The sequence below is a fragment of the Trichomycterus rosablanca genome, chromosome 10 (assembly GCF_030014385.1).
Source record: "Trichomycterus rosablanca isolate fTriRos1 chromosome 10, fTriRos1.hap1, whole genome shotgun sequence".
Taxonomy (NCBI): Eukaryota; Metazoa; Chordata; class Actinopteri; order Siluriformes; family Trichomycteridae; genus Trichomycterus; species Trichomycterus rosablanca.
In genome coordinates this window covers 10,315,363-10,340,526 of record NC_085997.1, presented here as the reverse complement: position 1 = coordinate 10,340,526, position 25,164 = coordinate 10,315,363, and the positions used below count along the sequence as shown (strand labels likewise).

At 36.6% G+C, this 25,164-nt stretch overlaps 1 protein-coding gene across 1 annotated transcript; it reads left to right on the top strand.

The window, feature by feature from the left end:
• Nucleotides 1-1,057: 1,057 nt before the first annotated feature.
• On the top strand, nucleotides 1,058-21,033 carry vps25 (vacuolar protein sorting 25 homolog). Its single transcript, XM_063002829.1, has 6 exons — nucleotides 1,058-1,548; nucleotides 5,884-6,029; nucleotides 9,527-9,580; nucleotides 9,676-9,764; nucleotides 11,747-11,822; nucleotides 19,222-21,033. The coding sequence occupies exons 1-6, from the start codon at nucleotides 1,502-1,504 to the stop codon at nucleotides 19,332-19,334; spliced, it is 525 nt and encodes a 174-aa protein (XP_062858899.1). The 5' UTR covers nucleotides 1,058-1,501; the 3' UTR covers nucleotides 19,335-21,033.
• The last annotated feature ends 4,131 nt before the right edge of the window (nucleotides 21,034-25,164 follow it).

The window sequence follows — 25,164 nt, the reverse complement described above, 5'->3', positions numbered from 1 at the left end:
TGCTAGGCAACATGAGGGCGAAAATAACATTAATTTTTTCTATTCAGTGGTGTATTAATATGGAATGATGTGAGGTGGTCCTAGGTGTGCGTTTATCGGGGATTTTACAACGGCTTCGAACGCGGCTCAGCCAATCAGATTTTAGGACCGGAACTATCCGTTTTATAAGAGAGGAATAATTTCGTGGGAGAGACAAAAAGTGGGTAAAAACACCCTAAATATGTTTAGAACTACAAATGAACATTCTTCTGTTAATTCATGGTTTGTTTTTGTTTTTTAAGAAAACACTGAGCTACTCTGAGCAGGGTTGCCAGATTGCGACAGTAATTTTCAGCCATGCATGAAATGCATGAAAAAACGCCCAAAACACAGGATAAGCAGATGATGTTTAGCATTTCACAAATAATAAACCAGTTAAACCATCATGACCTACAAATTAATATCTTAAAATGTACAGATCAGTAATAATACAATATAAAGGACAAATTATTTTTGCTTGCATGTCTTTAAAGTAGCCTACCAAGTTTGTAAAATGCATTATTTGTTAGGACACATAACACTTTGCATGTAAATAAAAATAAACTTGCAAGCAATGAAAGTTTGCCCTCTCGTACATATGAGAGGTTGTATGTACGAGACTTGCTTACCTTCATATTCAACTCAAATCACTTGTCTAACATATGAATCAGTGTATTGATGGGCGTGGCAACAGTGTCTTGGACTGGAAAGAATAACCTGTCAATCAAACTTTTGACAACGGGTTGGATGTGGTGGGAGAAGGTAGGGAGAAGGGAGACCTATTTATATTCCACCTGCTTTAGCAACAGCTTTTTTTACTTATATTTTAAGCTGCCAAAATAATTACAAACCAGCCCAAATTTTGTCCACCTGCCAAAGTGTGTTTTTCCATGCCAATTTCCAACAAAATCCGCTCATTTTGGTGGAAACCCGCCCAATCTGGCAACACTGACAGTGATACTGACCGCCCGTGCTTTGGGACGGGGGAGGGGCTTACGGCAGGACCCGCTGGTCGTTGAGGACAGTAACTGCAGAACAATATGTGTTTTCACGTTCGAGTCTCCAAAAGTCTCTAATAACACCAGAAAAAGTCACTAGATTTGTCGCTAGTCGCTTTTTTGAAAAAGTCGCTAGAGGGGTCTGAAAAGTCGCTAAATATAGCGACAAAGTCGCTAAGTTGGCAACACTGATACGAACTCGTTATCTCGTTGTATTTTTCCCCTCCCGTAATCGGAAGGGGTGTCCTCCTCTGTCGTGATTGGCTAGTGAGTGTACAGTTTAAGGGTCGGGACCAATTACTGCATTAGCCATTGGTCAGACTTGGCTTATGGTTAGCAAAAGCAGTGTCGATTGGACAATGATCTAGTCTATCCTAGCGCATGAGGCAGCATTTACCACAGTTTGCTGAAAATATGCGAAGAAAAAGAACGCCCTTCTGACGGTGTTAAAGTAATCTTTTAGGATAGCAGATTTTGTATTGGACATGAGTTTTGAGTGGCCTTGGCAGTATAATTTCCCCCCATTCTTCACGTAAGTTCAAGAATTTTGACGATGCGATCAGGTCGTGATGAATAAGTTTAGCCATACATCATTTGTTTTGCAACCCAGCTATTTCCCAATGTAGAACTACATATAGTGTGTGGACTACACAGCGTAAGAAATAATGTACACTTTAGTTTCATTTAGCATTTACTCTTAGTGCTGCGGAAGTAGCTAAAGCTGATTGTAATCATGTTCCTTACTTAGAATACAGTGTAGTAAGAACATAAGTTTTAACTTACGGCACTTTATTGTTTATACTTTACTGTATGTGTAATGATTTTATTTTAATTGCAATTAGCTGGTTAAATTTGTGCCGCTGCTTAACGTAAAATAGCTCTAACCGACCTCCGTAAAGCTGTGTATAGGGATGCAGAATTAATCGTATTGAATCATATTACCTTATGTGCATTTAATAACATGCTTTCCATTCACTGATTCCTTACTATGATAAAATATAATGCGTGATCAAGGTAGCGTACATTAAAAATAACAGCCACTTGAACAATCATCTTCCGCATTTTAAGTTTTTATTTGTTTAAAATAAGAGCTTCACTGACACATACACTATGCTGTCGAAACGTGGAGCAAAATGTACACAGCTCCACGTAATGATTTATTTACATTAATATCGTATTACATTAACACTCCTTGCTGTTGTTACTGCTAATAGATTCGACTACACACAAGTAGTTACTTACAAATTAGCAAGGACTTCCGGGTGAAAAAAAACAACAACAAAAATATACAGGTTGGTCAGGTAGCAGCGGTATTCTGTTATGAACTCGCATATAATTATAATGTGATTATCTTGTGTTAAATGTTGTCAAGATCTTTCCCCGACCACATTCAAATGTGGTTTGAGTGATCACATGTTTCCAAACTGGATTGTGAATAAACATTGAACATTAAAAGCATTCAATTTTAGGCAGAATGTACACCATATTTCCAAACATACGTGGACATCTGACCATATGTTTGTTGGACATCCCATTTTAAACTACATGCATTAATATTAATTCTCCCTTGCGGCTACAACAGCCTTTACTCTTCTGTGAACGCTTTTTACAGACTTGACTGCATTAGGTCAGAAAAGCATTTGTAAAGTCAGGCATTAGTTTTGAACAAGAAGACCTGGCTTGCAGTCCACTAGAATTCTACACCTTACTTATCAAACCATGTCTTGGACCTCGTTTTGTGCAAAGGGGCACAGTCATGCTGGTACAGAAAAGGGCCTTCATCAAATGGTTGCATATAATTTTTTATGTACATGATTTTTAAAAAACCTGTTAGCAGTGGGTGTAGCCCACATAGGTTTGACTACTGGGTTTTTATACATACTGTAAGTATGTTTAATATCAGTCCAGATTTTACAACCCCAAATCAGAAAAGTGTGGACAGCATTTCTTACATTTACATTCATTTTTTTGCCAACCTCTTTCTCCCTAAACGTTCCCGCACTTCCCCTGGCCACCACCAAGTCTCCTTTTCTTTCTTACTCCAGGTGTCACACCAGATACCTTCCTAGCTGATACCCTCACCACTTTTACAGCCCAGTTGTCTAGCACCCCTTTACTACCATTCAGTCTTACCTCTTTCCTGAATTTCATGCTGCTGTCTTTTAACCCCCACCATCTTATCCATGGCTCAGCCCTCACTCTCTTTCTCCTTTTATCATCCCAAGGCATCTAACAAAACACCATCTGATGCTGTTTAACTTTGCCACCACCTTACAGCCTGCACTTGCTTTCAGGTCGTATCACCAGTGTGCACTTTTCCCCACTCTTATGCACCATGTTCCAAATGCACGTCATTTGTCATTATTATGCATAATACAGAAATCTGTTATTTGCTGCAGACAGTTATTAAAAAAACTTACATTCAAAATATTTACAGATCAGGCTACATACTAATGTATGAGCTCTTCTTTAAGATGAATTTAACAACTTGTAATAGTTTGTATTTCATTTGAATTTGCCAGTATTGCCTTCTAGAGCTGTTTTGAGTTATACTGACACTCTCATAGATCTTCCTTTTAAGGATGCATTGCAGGTTCTCTATAGGATTGGTGTTGAGGAGATAATGGTGGCCAAACCATGATTTTTATGCCCAAAGCAACCAAGGAGTGTTTTGCAGCATGGGCACAAATATTTTAATTTTATTGGCAGAAAATGGTTGGTTAGAAACTCCACATATCTTACATATCTTTAACACCTCTGCATAAAGAGCTTTTTGACACTCCGAATACACCAACAGCTTCAAAGCTGTTTGCTGCTCAACAGTAGTGTTTATATAACTGTCCTTTGAATACATATTAATTGTCTGACAGAAACTTACCTTAATAAGCCTTTATTTAAATCACTCCCATATCTTTTTTTACAGTTTGATGATCTGTCTTCGGTTTTGTGAAGTGTCAGTTGTTTTCATGCCTTTTGCAAGACATTGATTGAACTATTTCAAGTTTCATATTCAGAAAGATCTTTCTTCCTTCCCTTTAATAATAATAATCCATTTTATTTATGGCGCCTTTCAAAACACTCAAGGACACCTTACAAAAGCAAGAAAGTAACAGACATAAATAAACTATTAAAATCTAATAGAAAAATCAATAAAGATAAATACAATAAAATCAATAAAAACAACAAACCTGTTTGGGATTAATAAAGTTGATAAGATCTAAAAAGATATGAGATAAAAGAAACACTTTCAAAAACTAAAACCTAAATGCTCGTTTTACTGAAATTCTACAAATGTATCACTTGTATAATAATTTGGAACCCTGTGTTTCACCTTCATCTTAAAATATGTGTTAACTACAGCCATTTCCAACCTTTTTGCAAACTCTACCACCATCTGCCCTATTCCTGTCCTTGACATCACATCTACCCAAAACCTTCTCATTACCTCTATTCCTTTCACCGACATGCCCATTTAGGTCCGCTCCAAACACCACTCTCTCCCCTGTGGGTACCCTCTCTACTACTAACTCATTCCAGAAATCTTCTTAATCCTCCATCTATCTCTCCTTGTGAACGAAGTAAATGCTGGGTGCTCAATAAGTTCACTGAAATACTGTGGAGCCAGGCCATGTAGACCATTATGGGTTAGTAAAAGTACTTTGTAATTAATGCAAATGCAGGGCTAAAATTATCAAATTTACTAGTTCTAGTTAACACTCCAGCTGCTGCATTTTAAACCAACTGGGGTTTGTTTATGGATCTACCAGAGCATTCAGTGAGAAAAGCATTGCACTAATCTAACCAAAAAGTTATAAACGCATGGATCACTCTTTCAGCATCATTAACAAAATATCTTATTTTGGAGATATTGCGCAGATGAAATAAATCAACTGTAGTACTGTTATTAATGTGTGCATCAAAGGTGAGATCTGAATCTACTGTGACACCTAAGGTTTTTTTATAACTGAGTTTATAAGTCACATTGTGTTTGGGTTGATGCCATGTTGATGAATATATTTTCGTAATGGTAGCATGTCTCAATACCGGCCTGTGTGGAACACCATAATTTTGTTGTTTCAGAGCATTTATTATTCACATAAACAATTGAGAGTAGATGCCAAATAGGATTTAAAACAAGAATCCTTAACACCCACATATTGGCTGTGCACATTTATGTTGGGCTACATTTACATGTTTAGGAAATGAGGACACCAATTGTTGTGATTCTTTTTTTTTTTACTCATTCTTGTTTGATATAACACGTTAGTTGCTCAAAGGTCCAGTGTCTTTATTTGTCATGTACTGTCCTTCATAATGTGCTAAACAGTTTTAAAGGGTGACCGGTCTGAATTGAAGACAGGCTACTGTAGCACTTTCATTCTTACTAAGAATGTTATGTTGGTTTTCAATGCAGTGTTGTTTAAGGGATCAATGGTTACTTGTATTTAATATTGATTTTGTCATTTCATCATATTGTTTTTAATTAAATACTTGTAAACAAAATTGTATAAATTACTATAAATTGCTTTCTGTTTTTGTTTGCATTTTAATTTTATTTACATTTAATGTCCCAAACAATTGGAATTATTGGAATATCTGATTTTTATTAGATACATTGTGTGTCTTGAAACTTTAAACAGTTAACCAGCTTGCTTCAGCTGCACATATTAAAAACATGTAGTTATCAAGCATTAAAGTTATTCCATTACTATTTAAAAATATTTATATTTAAAACTCTCTTATATTGCTATTTGGAAAGTTACATGTTGAACAAATTATGCACAAAATGCAATCTATTTTTTTTATTTGGCAGATTACTAACACAAAGCATTATTTTTATGACCATCAAATATTATTTAATTTTTAGATTGCAGCCAAATGTTGACACTAGACAGAAGCAGTTGGAAGCATGGTGTTCACTTGCACTGTCCTATTGTCGCCACCGAAAGCTTTACACTGTGGACATGCTTGAGGTACAGGAGAGTCCCATGTTCAGCAACAAGAAGATTGAAAGTATCCTTTACTGCTTACTACACCTAACTATAATTGTATTTAAAACAGCAAACATGTTAACTGTACAAAGCACCAGTGTACAGTACTTGAAAATGTATTAAGTTTCCTAGACTATTAATTGCAGGACCAGCTTTGAATTATTTATGTGTACATCAAAACAGATTTCTGAATCCACTGTGACTTCCATTGTGAGTTGTTTTTTTTCCTTTGTTTTACAACTGAGCTGTGAGTCACAGTGTAAAGCATTACAAAACAACAGGTTTGGCAGTTTATTCCTTGTGGTCTTATATTGAATAAGCAATACCTTATTTTTATTTGAATTAAGTAGAAAAAAGTAACATGATATCCAGTCTTTTATTTTGTTTACACAATCCTGTAAATATTGTTGAGTTTGGCTGATGTATTTAACTGTGTGTCATCTGCATAATCGTGGAAACGTTTATAATAATGTAACGTTTATGAATATTTTTTCTTAATTGTAGAAAGTAGAGTGTAAATAAAGAGATCCCAGCACTGATCCCTGTGGAACATCATACTTTTTTTAGCAGTAAATGCAGTTTGAGTACTACGGTTGGGTCTAAATCCTGATTGAAATGTTTCATTAATACTATTTCTGTTCATGCGGATAGCTGTTGTGGAATTGCTTCTTTCTAGAATCCTGGGAACAAAAGGAAGCTTTGATAACCGTTACCTATAATTAGACAGCACACAATATTGCTTTTAAATCGGGGTTGAATTAATGCACATTTAAAAGATTTGGGTACATAAGGCTAAGAGATGTATTTATTATAGTATGCAAGGTAGGGAGTCAATTTTTATGTAAGCTTGTTGGAGTAATGATAATTACTGGAAGATTGAATTGAAGGAGTAGTTAAGCCATAATTAGCGCTTGTGCCACTCTAGGTGTATTGCTGCTTAACAGGGTGATGAGGCACACTTTGAGTTTAAGGTCATATTGTTTTTGTCCTATTATTAAAGAATATTTTAAAAAAATCATCGCTTGTACAGTTGACCGGACATTTGGATACTGTATCAAAAATAAATCTCAGGCTTTCTTATTATTTTTTATTAAAGAAGAAAGATCTAGAGATTTGGATTTTGTAAGCTCATGTTTATACATGGCCATACATTATACATTATAAAGCTAGGAAATCCTTCCATGTTATCTGATACACTTTCTCTTAATGAATTTGCAAGGCTGTACTTGAATAGCTGATATAGTTGCAGAAAGTATAGTGGTATGAAAGACTACATTATACATCTTAGCTGATATTTGTAAAATTTTGTCACAAATACTATTTATGTTAAGTTACCCCATCTCAGCTGTAAAATGTGATGGTAGATTAATGGTGTGTAAATACTGTGAAAAGTCTTGCAATTTGGTCAGTATTAATGGGAATACTGTATGGTGCGCATTATGGAAAAACCTATGAAATGGGAAAAAAAAAAAATTGACTGGTGTATTGCAGTCATGTAATTGCTAGATAGTTATGTTTACTTATAAATGCAGTTTCCAGAAAGTCAAAAGAGGTCTTAACAAATTAAATAATTGCATGAGAAGCTGATTTTATGTGCATATAATGTTAAGCCATTCCAGATCATTTATTCATTCATCTTTAATAACAGTGTTCATCTAATCATTGTTGGGGTGGGTTTGGCGCCTTCCTCGATCACTGCTCAAAAGTCTATCACAGGGCATTACTGTGGGGTTAGTTAACCATTTAATCACTAGTACCAAATGTTTACATACATTTGAAAGGGACAGTGCTGTCAAAATCAGTGGTGTATAAAGTACCGGAAAGCCATACTTGAGTAAAAGTACAAGTATCTTACCAGAAATTTACTTTGATAGAAGTAAAAGTCACCTTTTAGAACATTACTTGAGTAAAAGTCTAAAAGTATCTGATGTTTAATGTACTTAAGTATCAAAAGTAATTTGATATTAAATGTACTTAAGTATTAAAAGTAGAAGTAAAAGTAAATGCTGTTAGTATAAATGGAAGCGGTCATTTTAAATATAAAGATTGTTCTTTTAAGCCTGTAAACCACCTTAACAATTAACCTGCTTTCTTCCTTTCATCTGAACATGATTTGTGCCAATTCATGATCATAATCAACTGTTGACGTCACCTGTTTGAAATCACGTCATTATTTAGTTGTTTTTTTTAACTTATTACTAGCCCTAAATGTTCCTGTTCCAACGTTTTTAGAATGTGAGTCGATGTAAATGTAAAACACACTGCATCTATTTTATTTGCATTTAAACTCGAGAGTTTAACAAAACGTGTGGCACTTTTATCCCTTTAATGATCTGTTCTACCATTAGTTTAAATCAAAATATTTGAGTAAAATAAGCTATATTTAAATAATATTCTTTGGGGCCGTATCTACTCACTGAATGGCATGTGTTAAACTAAAAAAATATTGGTATTCTTACTTTAATAACACCATTTCTAACTTGAAGCCAACAGCTGAAAAATCATTAATAATAAGTTGGATAAGTTGAGTTCTTGTTGAGATCATTAAAAGGTTAAAGACGTGCTGCATGTTCCTCAGCACCATGAATCTCTTCTCTACTGGTCTAATACAGAAGTTCTCTGAGGAAATATTTGTCCGTAGGTGAGTTTTTAAAAATAATGGACGTGTCTTCATGAGTTTTGCACTCAATTAATTCCAAACAAATTTAGTTAAACGTTTTATTTGTGGTTCGAATGTAATCGGTAAAAATGGGAGGTAGATATCTGAACAATGTTAATGCTAATAATATTAAAAAACCGCTGATGCTGCAGCTTTACTTTGTTAATCATTGTTAACTTACATCAGTGTGTTGGATGGGGAGCCTCTGAAATCTCCATATTTGCGTGTCTTTGGGTGAACGATGCACTTTTAGAAAACTCCGATAGCGTTTAGAGAACGTTTGCACATGCGCATTAATGTGTTTAACCACAGTCTAACTTACAGGTGCAGAGTCACCAAACCAGCGTGCAGTCCGTCACACTCCTCACATCATTTAACATTCATTTTGTAGTAACGAGTCGTTACTCGTTACTACAAAATGAATGTTAAATGATGTGAGGAGTGTGACGGACTGCACGCTGGTTTGGTGACTCTGCACCTGTAAGTTAGACTAAGTTAGAATTTACATACAGCGAATGTAACGGAGTAAAAGTACACAAAAGTACACAAAAGTGAAAGTTGCCGAAAAATGTTATACTCCAGTAAAGTACAAATACTTCAAAAAACTACTTGAGTACTGTAACGAAGTATTATTACTTCGTTACTATACACCACTGGTCAAAATGTATTTGTCCTCATCCAAGTTATAACTAAATGATTTTATGCCATGTAATATATAATACTAGAATAACATAGGGAAACAAATTGAAATTATAATGAATAGAAGGAAGTCCATTTTTAAAAATCTCTATCTAAGTCTCTATCAAGAAAAACTATTAAGATAAACTTTTCAGTTATTGACCTTAACCTTTATTGTTCAGGAAAGCTTTCTGTTGAAGCAATAGAAGTTGTATTTGAGGAACTAAGAAAAAAAGGTAAAAGTATATATTGTCATGTCACATTAAACCTCATGTCATGTTAATGACAGGGGTCCAATGTGGTTAAAAACTGAACTTGATTTTGACTACAGGAAACCTTGAATGGATGGACAAAAATAAGACACGCTGTTTAATCATGTGGCGAAGACCTGAGGAATGGGCAAATCTTATTTATCAGTGGGTAAGGCCTGTCTCTGTTTACAAAACACTAAACACTTACATCGTGGATTTATAGCCAGCCATTTTAAGTATTACAGTTTCTTAGATCTTTTAGTAAACCATTAAAATTTGTGAACATAACATGTAATACATAAACAATGATTATACACCGATCAGCCTTAACATTAAAACCACCTCCTTGTTTCTACACACATTTTCCATTTTATCGGCTTCACTTACCATATAGGAGCACTTTGTAGTTCTACAATTACTGACTGTAGTCCATCTATTTCTCTACATACCTTTTTAGCCTGCTTTCACCCTGTTCTTTAATGGTCAAGACTCTCCCAGGACCACCACAGAATAATGACCATTATGTTGTTAACAGTCTCAACACAGTTAATTAATTCGGGTACTGAACTGACTCATCCAGCTGTGCGAAGCTGGCGCAAGTGGTGCTGAATGGGCGAAGTGTGTTTAAAGCTGACAGAGTGGCACTAAACTCTGGTTAGAGTAAAGGGGGAGGTCTGTTCATTTATGTTAACATATCAGGTTGTACAGGCTCAGCTGTAACTGAAAGTCATCGCTTTTTACATCCCCCCTGAAGCTAATGTCAAGTATGGTTTGGAAGAACTGAGTACAGCAATCAGCAAACAAACTGTGCACCCGGATGGAGTTATTATTATTATAGTGGATTGTAATCACTCCAGCTTATGGATTGTCCTACACCAGAATTTCTCTTGTCCCACTAGAGGAAAGAAAACTAGAGGACTATGTCTATACAAACATTGCAGAGACATACAAGCCCTCACCCCCACATTGTGATGAAGTGATTTGAGAAACTGGTTCTCAGTCACCTGAAAGTGACGTGTCCCTCATGACTGGATCCCTTCCAGTTCACACATGCAATAACAATACTTACATTTGGATGCTTTTTATTGACTTAAGCTCTGTCTTCAACACAGTTATTACCATAAAGCTGGTAGCCAATCTCAGTAAGCTGGAAATCAACACCCCCATATTTAACTGGGTCTATGTAACCCTAGTCTATGAGGTTGAGGAGTCAAGTGTCCCCCAGCCTTACTCTGAACACTGGTGTTCCACAGGGCTGTGGGTTAAGTCCACATTCATTGTCAGTTTTACCATCTCTTTATTCTGGTCATGGTTGCAGTGGGTGTAATTTATTGGAAAACTCCAGACAGGTTATCAGTCCATCACAGGGCAGACACACACACACACTCACGCTAATGATAAGCAGACACTTAAACAGAGTTGCAGGGTGACCTGAATGCACCAGGAACAACAGTTACATAGAGAACAATAAGCAATAACTACAACACAATCATCTGTTCATACACCCTACTCCAACCCTTTACTGCTAAGTAAAAAAAATCTTCCTGCGTTTACACATGGACATATGGACTAATTATAAATGTCTTGAATAATGTACATTGGTACACAAAAATAGAAATATTTGGCAAAAGAGTAATTGCTCATATCACCACACAGTACCCAAAACAAAGTAAACAAAAAGTGTTTTTATTAAATAATGCTTTCTTTTATTAAAGGGAAAATGCTGTTTAGCTCTGCCTGGTCCTGTGTGAAAATTTTACCCCCTTAGCTAGTAAATTGCCCCCTTAGCTAGTAAATCAGCCAGTTAACCAAATTCAATTGACAATATAGTAAGGCACTCAAATGGAGAAAAAATTAAGAAAACTTGCAACATTGGCAAACCCTCCCAGGAGAGGCCCGTCACCAAAATTTCACCAAGAATGCATCAACAATGAAGACAGCTGTCGATGTCATTGGAATCCTGTTTTACTGCATTGTAGTTTAATCAGTCTTCCACTGAAGCCACAAGCTGTTCAGTGTGCATTTGTGCATGACCATCACAAGTCTATTCACTCATTACTGTGACTTTTTAAATATAATTTTAGCTTGTAAGTAATGTAATTAAAAATAGTATTTTACAAATAAGGTGGTTTCTTCATGTTTTATTCTTAGGTTTCTAGAAATGGCATGGTCAACTCAGTCTTTACACTTTATGAACTTTCTAATGGCGATGACACCGAAAATGAAGGTATGTTTTTCAAGCTTTACAGTCAAAAAATGTGTTGCCAAGCTATACAGTAATTTGCCTTGCAAATAATATTGCTCACCAACTAGAAGTCTTTATGTTCTTGTTTTAAAAATTTTCTTAATATTCTTAAGCTATCTTACACAGCCTGTCTATATTTGTTTATTATGTTAGTCATGGGACTGTGAGTGTCATTTCAAAAACTTTAGCTTACATTTGTTTAATTGATTCTTTATTCTGTTGTAAAAAAACAAAACAGCCTTTTTCAAACTTGGTAGCTTCATAAAAAGAACATTCCTAACTAAATATAAAAGAAGTGAAGACAAATTTTATAAATACAGAAATAGCTTTGTTTAACCAAATTCTTGTTTTGTTTACTGATAAAAATTAGTTTAATTTAAAAGTACACAAGACAGGGCAGTGTACAGCTCTGGAAAAATTAAGAGAGCAAATACGCTAGCACACCAGAGCTGGGATTTCGAATACATCGTATCGAATCTCAGCTCTGCCATCCGGGTGTGGCTGTCCATGCACAAGGCTGATTGGCATGAGAACTCTGCTCGTGCAGGTGAAAAGATGCAGTCGGCTACTGCTTACGTGTTGGAGGGGGCGTGTGTCAGTTTGCTCTCCTTAAGCAGAGGCGGGGGTTAGCACCAGTAGAGAGGAAGCATAATGCTATCAGGTAAAAATTTGATGCGCTAAAAATGGGAAGAAAAAGGGAGAAAATGAATAAAAAAGAGCAAATATTACTTAAAACAGCATCTCTTCATTTATGGTAGTCAAACTTTAACCATCTGTTGGATTCCAACACAGGCATACATATTTCTGCCTTATGAGGTGTGAATGATTGCCTGAACCAAATCGCCTGAATGTTTAAAAACCACTGCTGTGGTCATCACTATCCTCTTGCAACAGGACCAGCCCTGTGGCAAAAGTTTTATGTTAAAAGTAACCGGAATAAATAATTGACCATGCCGAAAGAGTGAAAACGTTTTAAGTAAGTGAGTTTCTTTATGGGCAGAGAGATACAGTGAGCATTAAGTCAAGTCAAGTCAACTTTATTTATATAGCGCTTTTTACAATAGACATTGTCTCAAAGCAACTTTACAAAATCCAGTACCAACAGATACAAAAAACCCCTGTTGAGCAAGCCGAGGGCGACTGTGGCAAGGAAAAACTCCCTGAAAATTACAGGAAGAAACCTTGAGAGGAACCAGACTCAGCAGGGCCCATCCTTCTTGGGTGGCCTGGAGGATACTTTAAATAAATACACGATTTACACAGAGCATACGAACACAGAATTAAATGATCTAAAAGTTATAACTGGTAATAAATAGATAAATAGATAAATAATAATAGAGTTGTTCTTCGCTGTAGTCTTCAATAATGTCTGTAGTGATTTCTTGTCATTCTTGGTGCAATTACTCCAGACCCGTCACATCCGGCAGGAGCAGCATAGTTGTCACGGCAGTCTCGACTTTAATCCTTAACCTCGGCGGGTAAACAGGTTTCCATCAGAATGCCTTTGGAGTAAAACAACAAAGAATGTAGTTAATAATGTACAATGCTAGTTGAGTAAAACAGTTTTACAGAGAGTTTTAGACTCCGGCAGCCCTAATTATTACAGCATAACTAAAAGGGAGAGCGAGCAGGTAACAAGGTCATGAAGGCTTTCACAGGACATCAGCGCCCACCTCTCCTACCCAAACCGGAGTGATCGGACAAGAGAGGCAGAACGACAGCAACCCAACATCCCTGATCACCACAAGTTTCTATGACCAAGAACCCCCAAGCTCTGCGCCTTTGTCTATATTAATCAAAAGCCTGAGAAAATAATTATGTTTTCAGTCTAGACTTAAACATTGAGACTGTGTCCGAATCCCGAATAGAGGCAGGAACATTATTCCAAAGTTGTGGAGCTTTGTAAGAAAATGCTCTTCCACCAGCTGTGGTCTTTTTAATTTTAGGAACTATAAGTAACCCTGCATCTTGTGAACGAAGTGGACGCGCTGGGCTGTAGTGATTAATAAGTTCACTCAGATACTGTGGAGCCAGACCATGTAGCGCTTTATAAGTTAGTAAAAGTATTTTGTAATCAATGCGGAATTTAACTGGCAGCCAGTGTAGAGATGATAGAACAGGACTGATATGATCAAATTTTTTAGTTCTAGTTAGCACTCGAGCTGCTGCATTTTGAACTAACTGGAGTTTGTTTATGGATCTACCAGAGCATCCAGTTAGAAGAGCATTACAATAATCTAACCGAGAAGTTATAAACGCATGGATCAGTTTTTCAGCGTCATTAACAGATAGTATATTTCTTATTTTAGAGATATTACGCAAATGATAGAAAGCAACTCTAGTAATATTATTAATGTGTGTATCAAAGGAAAGATCTGAATCTATTGTGACACCCAAGTTTTTTACATCTGGGCTGGGAGTAACAGAGAAAGTGTTTAGGTTTAGCACCAGGTTAGACAACTTGTCTCTTGCAGCTTTAGAGCCAACAAGTAAAACCTCAGTTTTATCTGAATTAAGTAAAAGAAAATTACACGACATCCAGTTTTTTATGTCGTTTACACAATCTTCTATCTTACTGATTGTGTCAGTATCATTTGGTTTGGCTGATATATACAGCTGTGTGTCATCTGCATAGCAGTGAAATTGTATGCCATGTTTATGAGTAATTTCACCTAGTGGAAGCATATAGAGTGTAAATAATAGCGGTCCAAGTACCGACCCCTGTGGAACACCACACTTTACTTTTGTAGTTTCCGAGCATTTCTTATTTACATAAACAAATTGCAAGCGGTCAGTCAGATATGATTGAAACCAAGAGAGTGCGAGTCCTTTAACACCTACTGTATTTTCTAGCCTATCCAGTAAAATGTTATGATCGACCATATCAAACGCTGCGCTAAGATCTAATAGAACAAGAAAAGAGACACATCCATTATCAGAAGACATTAACAACTCGTTAACTACTCTAATTAATGCGGTTTCGGTACTATGATTGGGTCTAAATCCTGATTGAAATTTTTCATGAATACAATTTTCATTCAAATAAGAACATAATTGTTTGGAAACTACTTTTTCTAATATTTTAGAGACAAAAGGAAGGTTTGAAATTGGCCTATAATTAGCTAGTACATGTGGATCAAGATTAGGTTTTTTAATCAGGGGTTTAATAACGGCACTTTTAAACAATTTAGGTACATACCCAAGGCTAAGGGATGCATTGATTAATGTAAGCAGGGGCTCTACAATAGCTGGGAGTAAATCTTTAAGTAAACGAGTTGGAACAGGATCGAGTATACACGATGATGACTTAGATGATTTAATCAACACAGTTAGTTCATTTTGGGAGATTGGATTAAAGGAATTTAGTTGGATTAACTCGTTACTATCATCACCAACGCTGCTCGGAGTGAGTCCATACTTAACATTGGCAAGTGACACACTGAAGTCGTATTTTTTCTATCTTGTCATTAAAGAATTTTAAAAAATCATCGCTGGTACAGTCAGGCGGTATATTAGATTGTTTCATTGACGTTTTTAGTTAATTTGGACACTGTCTCAAAAAGGAATCTAGGATTGTTTTTATTTTTCTCTATTAGGGACGAATAATATAAAGAGCTTTTATAAGTGCATGTTTATACTCAGTTAGAGCATCTTTCCAAGCAATCTTATACACCTCCAGTGTAGTGTGACGCCACTTGCGGGGCTACGTTATCTAAGGTTGTGTGCAGTACGGTCTCTAGGTTTTGAGTTGCCTGATCTAGTTCTTTAGGTTCTGATGCTGGTATATTTGGTAATTCTGGTAGGCAGTTTATGAACGCTGCTGCAGTTGCAGATGTAATAGTGCGCTTACATTTAAAACGATGTGGTTGCTGTATATTATTGGACAGGGACACTTCATAAATTAGTAGGGAGTGATCAGAAATTAAGTCATTCTGTGGTACAATTTCCAGGTTGTCTATGTTTATACCATAAGTAAGTATTAAATCTAAGGTATGTTTACAGCGGTGAGTGGGTTCTGTTACATTTTGGGTGATGCCTAAGGATTCTAAAATAGAATCAAACGCAATTTTGAGTGGATTACACTTATCCTCATAATGAATATTAAAGTCACCCACAATTAAAGCTTTCTTAGTTGATAAGACTAATTTAGAAAGAAAATCGGCAAATTCGTTAAGAAATTCTGAGTAAGGACCAGGAGGTCGATAAACAGTGACCAGTTTAAACATACTAGTTTTATCAGATGAACATTTATTGGTTATGTCAGAGATAAGAACTTCAAACGAGTTTGTTATGGGAGATGATTTTACAGTAAGACCTATGTCTTTATCATAAATTGTGGCTATTCCTCCACCACGACCGCTAAGACGTGGCTTATGTTCATAACTGTAACCCGGAGGAGATGCTTCATTTAAACTTAGATACTCATTAGGTCTAGCCCAGGTCTCGGTTAAACAAAGTGCACTAAGACAATTATCTGTAATTATTTCATTTGCAGTTACTGTTTTGCATGCAAGTGACCTGATGTTTAGAAGTCCTAACTTTAGTTTAGCCTTACTAGGGTTTTCATGATGCTCATTTAAATTAATTTTAATTGAGTTATTATGACATACTTTTTGATTTTGTTTTGGCTTACACCTGCCACAGTAAACAGACACAGTCTCAATGGTTTGTGACCTAAGGATTCCGGGTGACGTCCGATGGCGACTCGCAGACAGTCGGTTAGGCCTGTTTGTCTGCTGCCTGGTCTTGGCTCTGGATAGTCATTTAACACTATCTGCCGCTACACTAACGCGGTGGTAAAGCCTGTCACCTATGCTGCAAGAAATGCGAGCAGCACCCTCCCACGTGGGGTGGACACCATCCCGCTTCAAAAGACCAGGCCTTCCCTCAAAGGTGGACCAGTTATCTACAAAATCAATGCAGTTTTCTGAGCACCATTTAGACATCCAGCGGTTCAGCGACAACAACCTGCTGTAGGTTTCGCCACTGGGTCGAATCGGTAAGGGGCCAGAGCACACTACTGCCTCAGACATCGACCTAGCTAACTCGCACACCTCTTTAACATTACTCTTAGTAACCTCAGACTGCCGTAAGCGAACATCATTAGTGCCGACGTGGATAACAATCTTCGAAAATCTACGATTAGCATTAGCCAGCACTTTTAGATTTGCTCTGATGTCAGGCGCCCTGGCCCCCGGAATACAGGTGACTATGGTTGCTGGTGTCTCTATGGGGGTTGCAATACGCACGTGTCGGAGCTGAGAATCTCCTATAACCAGAGCACTTACATTAACAGGCTTCTCAGCGGGTGGCTCACTGAGTGGGGAAAACCTGTTGGACACGTGCAACTGAGATGGTCGGTGCTTTGCCCTACGACTATGTCGCCGAGACGTCACCCAGTCGCCCCGCTGTGAGGACTCTAATGCCGGAGTCTGGGGTTCTGTACTTGAACTGCTGGCATTCGGGACTGCTACAGCTGAAACTAAGCACTCACTAGTAGTAGTCTGTTCTAACGCCCGAATGCGCCCTTCTAACACTGAGATCTTCTCCGTCAGGCTAACAACTTATCTACACTTATCACATATAAAGTTATCACTAAACACGGAGAAGGAATAACTGAACATGTTGCACTCGGAACAGGGATATAAAGCTCCTGCTGGGGCCATAATAACAGTACTTAGCTTTAGAAGATGAGTTGAAGTTGATGAGTTGAAGTTGATGAGTTGATGTTTATGTTGGTTTCACCGGCGCTTCTGCTGGTAGTCACAGAAAAACGGCTTTAATTCCGAAACAGGCGTTGATAAGCTGAAATACAAAAACCAACAACGAAACAACACAAACGCGCTTCGTTCGGATAAAACGGCTGTAATTCTAAAGGAAAACGGTGTTTATGTTCTGGTGTACAAAACAAATAAACAGAAAATGTTTATTTTCTGTTCCTACGAACAGAAAATGGCTTTAACTCTCCACAAAGCAAATATGTTTAAGCGCTAAAATACAAAAACAAACAAACACAAACGCGCTTCGTGCGGACAGAAAGCGGTTTTAATTCTGGATGAATAATATGTTTATGCGCTGAATTACAAAACAAACTAAAACCGGCTTCGTTCGGATGCCGGTAGCAGAAGTTTTCACAAGCACGGATTTACGTTAGTAAACAAGCGTAAACACAAGCGCTTTTTTACGATAGACAAAATAACACTCTATATCAACTACGTGCGAAAGATTAACGTTTAAAACATACATATACAAAAAGTTATTTAGCTAATGGCTACAAACAAACAACTAGGCTACAGTCTCAGCGTGCGTACCACCGGAAAACCGGAAGGAAGGAAACCAAAGCATTAGGTTGGTTCCATCCTTAAAATTTCAAAGATGGTGTTTCATAAGAAAAGTAAAGCAGCAGACACTGAGGACATTAATAGACCAGAGAAAATGACCAACAGAAAATGATTCCCTGCTGACTTGGATGACCACTAACTAGGGTAAATTGCATGGCTCCTAAGGGCAGAGCTGATATTTGTGCAAAGCTTGAAAAAAGCCCTTCATCAATTAAAAGCAAAAAAGGTTTGCAAAAAAGCCATAAGTATTGGACTGTAGAAGACTGGAGTAACATCATCATTGCTTAGGAGTCCAGTTTTCAGCTTGGACTGTCACCTGGTCATCTATGGTTATATAGAGGCCTGGAGCCACAAGCCACAGTGTTTTTACCCACAGTAAAATTTATTCTTTAAAAAGTTATGTTAATTTTACATTCATTTTGTTTTTCTGCATTGTTTCAAGGGCTCAACAGTGGCAACTTGGCAGAAAGTTGAGCTTGTTATAAATAAATGTAGGGTTTGTTGCAAATAAATGCTTTAGATATTTTTTCCATCTGAAATGTAGAAGAAGTCAGAAGTCAGTAGCTTAAAGAATAAATGTTCACTTTACTCGAACACATACCTACAAAATACTAAAACCAGGGAAACTGATCATCTGAAGTGGTCTCTTAATTTAATCAACAGCTGATTATGCCATAATTGTGTTAAACATGTTGGTAAAAATAAATAAATACAAACTTATCAACAGCTGTGTGTTCCTTAGTTGAAAAACAGCAATTAACTGCCTTACAGGGACCAAACCCAGAGAGCTGTATTACACACATTAATAGTGATAACTAAATTCAGGATTCCAAAAGTTAAAATATTTGGTTCAAATTGGGGTGGATCATCTTTTAGGATGTATTTTATGCATTTTATTGATTTTAAAAACAGCAAGATATTTATTATGGTATTCAAAAAGTACTGTTAACAATACTGAACAGCAGTATAAATGAGAGATTTATCTGTTTTTGGGTGGTGTACTAAAGAAATCCTTTTTTCTTTTTTCTTACAATTTTCAGCATTTCATGGGCTAGAAGACTGGATGCTGCTGCGTGCACTGCAGGCACTGCAGGCTGAAGGCAAGGCGGAAATTATAACAATGGGTGATGGAAAGGGTGTCAAGTTTTTCTAGAAGCCAATCTTTTCCAATTTACACATTATGACTGTGTCTTTTTTCATTTCATTAGATATTTTTGGGCTTATCTCTTTGGTAAATAGGCTATAGGGTATGGCTTTTCTAACATTGACCAAGTACAAACTCCATTTCCAAAAAGTTGAGACATTTTGTAAAATGCAATAAAAAGAAGAACCTGTGATGTTCATTCTTGTAAATTTTTTCTTGGCTAAGAAAAGTAAAATATTTCATTGTATTTTGTAAATCTTTACAAACACATTTAGAATTTGATGCTTGCAACACACTTAAAGTTGTGACAGAGGCAACATAAGAGTGAGAAGTTACAGTGTTTTGAAACATTCCACAATAAGCTTGGTAACAGGTGAAATGTTCATAATTGGGCATAAAAGGAGGATCCAGGCTCAACATTTACAATACACCATTTTGTACCAAACTTCATGAGAGAATTGTCGATCAATTTAAATATTTTTCACACAAATTTGCAAATAATGGAGGTTTTTCACCATCCACTGTACACAGTTTTATGAAAACATTCAGGGAATCCAGAAATCTCACAATTCAGTTAACAAATCAGTTAAAACATTGGAATTTTTTTCTTTGTACTTTTGTCGGTTAAATAAAGATTTAAGAGAAATAACAAACTACAGATTCTTTTCTGGAAATGGGGTTTGTAATATTAAGCTACTTAAAGTGCTAACAAGGATTTTAATGCAAAAATCCTGTCCACTGTTGCCACTGTTGTTGAGTTACACATATTAAACTAATTAAAGATACAAAACATTAAATATTATTAATTACTAGTTATAACTAGTAATAAACTTTTATAATATTCTTCAGCAACTTCAAAATGTCATCATTTTTCAGTTGGCTTTTAATATCAGCAGGGCTGTTCTGATTAATTGATTAACGTTGAGAGCCAGGCCTCAGTCAGTACCTGACCTCACAAATGTTCTTCTGACTGAAATTGCATAAGTTCCCACAGACACTTCAAATTCTTGTACAAAGCCCTCCCAAAGAGTGGAGTCTGTTATATTTTGCAAAATGGGAGGGTGGCAACTCTGTTCCCATAGTTTTGGAATAAAATATCTAACATGCTAATGATCAGGTATTCACATACCTCTGTAAGTAAGTGGTACTAAGCAGGTGTGGCTGCATAAGAAAAACCATCAACATTATCTGATATATGGGTGCTGTGAGTTGCTGAATTTTAATTTAGGACTATACCTGAGCCTCGCACACAGGTATAGACAGCCTGAATTAATTTAAACATCTCTAATTTATCCGTCAGTCTGGTAACAAAACAAGTTGTTGTTGAAGGTTTGAAAAAGTGTCTTAAATGTTAAATTTGTTAATGATTAGTTATAAATAATAGTGTGTCTATTAATTGTATAAACGTGTTACTATTGACTTGCAAGACCATGTAATGGTTTAAAGATCTGTTAACTGGTGTGGAATATCACTTATCCAAGTGAACTCCTATTCTACTTGAATATATCTCTTCTGCTACCATGAAACCAATCTTGAGTGCTTAATCTGTAAGATACATAAGGATGCAAAGTTTACATGCACAACCAGTAATGGCAGTGATTTTGTTGCTGCCACTTTGCAGTAGCACTATTCTTGTCTGTGTCAGTTTTCAATGACTTTTGTATCACTGTGATGCTGAATAAATAAATAAGTGTGGTTTAAATTTTCATTGGTATATTGTTCTAAATGAAGACTTGAAATGTTTTTCTACTTAGTCCCGTTTTATCAATATTCTAATCTAAAATCCTTTATATGGCTTGTTCATCTAGTGTTAGCTTTTAGCTTAGAGCCTTTCTGATAACATATGCAAATACGTGTAACTTTAACCTAAGCTAAGATGCCTTAGTGTAAAATGCTTGATGCATTTAAACCTTGGTTTACACAAGTGATTTGGAAAATTAGGGGAAAGCTAAAATTTTGTTAATGTACCTACAGCTACATCATTGACAAATGCTGGACATTTGACATATTTTGAAAATGGTTATTTTAAATAACTATATTAAGATCTAATAACAATTATACTGATGCATTGTACTTCTTCATTGTAAATAATTGGTTGCTAATATATTGGCTGTGTGTAAACAAATTTAGCATAAGGGCTTTTATGGCTGACTACTGTTTGACAATCTCTCTCTATGTAGACCTATAATACATTTTCAGCATTTAGCAGACACCTTTATCCAAAGTGACTTAGATTACAGTTACAGTATACAGTCTGAGCAATTGAGGTTTAAGGGCCTTGCTCAAGGGCCCAACAGCAGCAACCTGGCAGTGGTGGGGCTTGAACCAGCGACCTTCTGATTCCAGAGTCCAGTACCTTAACCACTAGGCTACGGCTAGTATTACAGCTAGTACAGAACACAATGTTGATTAAAATAGTGAAAGGGCTTACTATTGCATTAATAAAACTTGTAAAATCAGAAGAGATTACAAAATTATAAGCTGTGTATATCTATAACCCCAAATCAAAAGTTGGGACGCATGGAAAATGCAAATAATAAAAAAAAAATTCTTACATTTACTTTGACTTTTATTTCATTGCAGACAGACCTGAGATAGTTCATGTTTTATCTGCTCAACTGCAAAGTTGGGACAGTAAAGCATTTACTTAGCACTTTGTAACGTTGCCATTTCTTTTCACCACACTTAAGACGTTTTGGCACAGAGGATACCAAGTGATTTAGTGTTTTAGGTTTTATTTTGTCCCATTTTTTGTTGAAAAATTCTCCACACATTCTTTATTGCAGACCAGTCCAGTACCTGTACCCTCTTCTTCCGCAGCCATGCTGTGTACAGCATTTGGTTTTGCATCGTCTTGTTGAAAAATGAAGGCAGCATTTGTTACTTTAAGATCTTAATGTACTTTTCTGCATTGATGCTGCCATCACAGAAGTGTAAATGACCTTTGCCAAGGTCACTGACACAGCTCTATACCATGACAGACCCTGGCTTTTGGACTTGTTGCTGATAACAGTTTGGATGGTCCGTTTCGTCTTTGGTCCGGAGTACACGGCGTCCATTTTTTTCCAAAAAAGACATGGAATGCTGATTTATCTGACCACAATACACGTTTCCACTATGTGATGGTTCATCCTAGATGCCTCCGAGCCCAGAAAAGTCGATGCCGCTTCTGGACATGATTAACATAAGACTTCTTTTTTGCACAGTAAAGTTTTAAGTGGCATTTGTGCATGTAACTCTGCATTGTAGTGCTTGACAAAGGTTTGCCAAAGTAATCCCTTGCCCATGTGGTTTTATCAGCTATTGCTGAGTGGCGGTTCTTGATGCAGTGCTGTTTGCAAATATGCAAATTCCTTCCAATCTTTCTTTGAGGTACATTGTTTTTAAACATTTCAAAAATTTTCTCACACATTTGTTGACAAACTGGAGATCCTCTGATCATTCTGGCTCATCAAAGACCTTTCCTGGATGCTGCTTTTGTACCAAACCATGATTATAATCATCTGTTGACATCACCTGTTTGGAATCACATGATTATTTAGTTTTTTCACCTCATTACAAGCCCTAAATTGCCCCCATCCCAACTTTTTTTTGGAATGTGTTGCAGACCTGAAATGCAGGAATGGATGTTTATTAATAAACACTGCATTTTTATTTTATTTGCATTTTCCATACTGTCCCAACTTTTTCTGAGTTGGGGTTGTAAAAGGCTAAGCCACAATTAAATAAAAAATTCCCAGTCTTAACCACTTTGTAAATATATTTTGTAAATCGAATTAGAGTTTAATTTCTCTAATGCTGCCGGAGCATACTGTATTCTCACAATGCAATATAGTTAAACACACACAAACTATGTTTGACTACAAAAACATGCTCCATCCAGCTCCTTCTCCTACCATTTTGAGGTATGTAAGCAAAATGTGTAAAAAAAAAAACTGCCCCAACCAAATGGATATTTTTTACTTATGCATCCATCCACCCTAAGAGAGATTACCATTGAAATAATGGTAAAAGTTAACTTTTACTCCACCAAGGACACACAGCTGTATATGAATGGGTGAGCTTCATACATTCTGTGGAATCCTTATCACATTTGAAGGTAATCTTGTTCAAGCTCACTCAGTCATACAAAGTCATGCCATTTCATAATGGCTGTAAGTTTATGAGAGCATGATCCCATTCTATGTCAGACATGGATGTGAGCAATTTGAAAAAAAAAGTAAATCTGTTTTGGTTACAAGCTTCATCATACTTCATCCAGTGGTTACATGTATCACAAGTTAATTTATGACAACCTATTCCTTTTACTTGAAATAAAAAAGATAATATTGACGCTCTGGAACGAAAAGGTAAAATAATCAATTTGATGTTCCATTTAATGTTTCATGTTTGTCTGTTAGCATATCCTGTAATGTAAATTAATGACAGATTTAGACGTTTTTGTCAGTTTTGATAGTTTGATTCAACCTTTCCACTGCCCCATCTGATTGAAGATGGTAGGCACAATAGTTGTAGGCACAACTATGTCAAAGTTTCCCAAAAGTTTCCCTTGAGTGACTTTTTTGGAAGAACAGATTTAGAAAGGCCTGCTCTGGGCATCGAGTATGGTGCTCAATTTAGGGTCCATACTGCAGTTAGCTTTCCATAACTTTAGTTTCAGTTCCTTGCTGTAAAAGAAGTAGATAATTGTGCTTCATCCAAGAAACATTTGGTTGCATCACTATCTGCAGTGTGTGTGCAATTAATGACTGATCTCTCTGCCTTGCAAACAAGTTTGCCAATTCATTTTCCCTTGAAACTGGGTGTGTCACATGTGTGAGCCCTACACAGAGATGGATTTGGAAAGCTTATACCAAATTAATTATCATGCAATAGGTCATCTAAATAAAATAGAAATCATCTGTGCTTGTATTAACTCCAGTATAATGCATGGATTTAAAAGCACAATTACTGGGCACTCAGGTGGCGCAGCAATAAAAAACGCTACTTCACCAGAGCTGACATGTTGAACTTGTGAACTCAAATTTCAGCTCTGCTACCAGCAGGCTGTGTGCCTACATGCAGGGGCGTCGTAGTGGGGTGAAATGGAATTTTATTTTCCTTTAAATATTAATATCATTTAAAGATCACAATAAATGTTGCTAACTAATGTAAATGTAATGTTTTGGGTAAATAAATCGGTTGATTGATAGATTGAATTGTGTGTCCTAGCCTACATATAGTGTCTGAGGACAGGCACCCCCACCCCTTGCACGAAATGGTTTAGTCCGCCTTCACCGGGCTAGGCGCATGTAACTTGTAGTGATGGGAATTTCGGCTCCTTGTAGAGAGCCGGTTCTTTTGGCTCGGCTCACTAAAAAGAGCCGGCTCTTTCGGCTCCCAAGTGGCTCCTTAGATTTTTTTGTTGCTTAAATTAATTTATTACCAAATTACATGTAAAATGAATTACTAATGTAAAAAAACATTGTATCAAATGTTTATTATTTAAATGGCTTTATTTATATACTCAACATGAAACAGAGTGCTCCAACAATAAATTATAAAATACAAAAACAAAGACCCATCTCAATTAGACAAAAAGATCTGATTGTGTATATTATTTGTAAATTTGCATCTAGAGTGGGACAGCACAGTGGCTAAGTGGGTAGCACTGTCGCCTCACGGCAAGAAGGTCCTGGGTTCGATCCCCAGGTGAAGAGCCCGGGTCCTTTGTGTGGAGTTTGCATGTCTTTCCCGTGTCCGCGTGGGTTTCCTCCAGGTGCTCCGGTTTCCTCCCACAGTCCAAAGACATGCAAGTGAGGTGAATAATTCTGTCATGAATGTAACCAAAGTGTAAAAC

Excerpts from the sequence above, each read along its gene's own strand:
- vps25 (XM_063002829.1), top strand. The coding sequence starts at position 1,502 with ATGAGTTTTGAGTGGCCTTGGCAGTATAATTTCCCCCCATTCTTCAC. Across the intron at positions 9,765-11,746 it reads CAAATCTTATTTATCAGTGG|GTTTCTAGAAATGGCATGGT; the intron begins GTAAGGCCTGTC and ends TTTTATTCTTAG. Across the intron at positions 11,823-19,221 it reads CGATGACACCGAAAATGAAG|CATTTCATGGGCTAGAAGAC; the intron begins GTATGTTTTTCA and ends TACAATTTTCAG.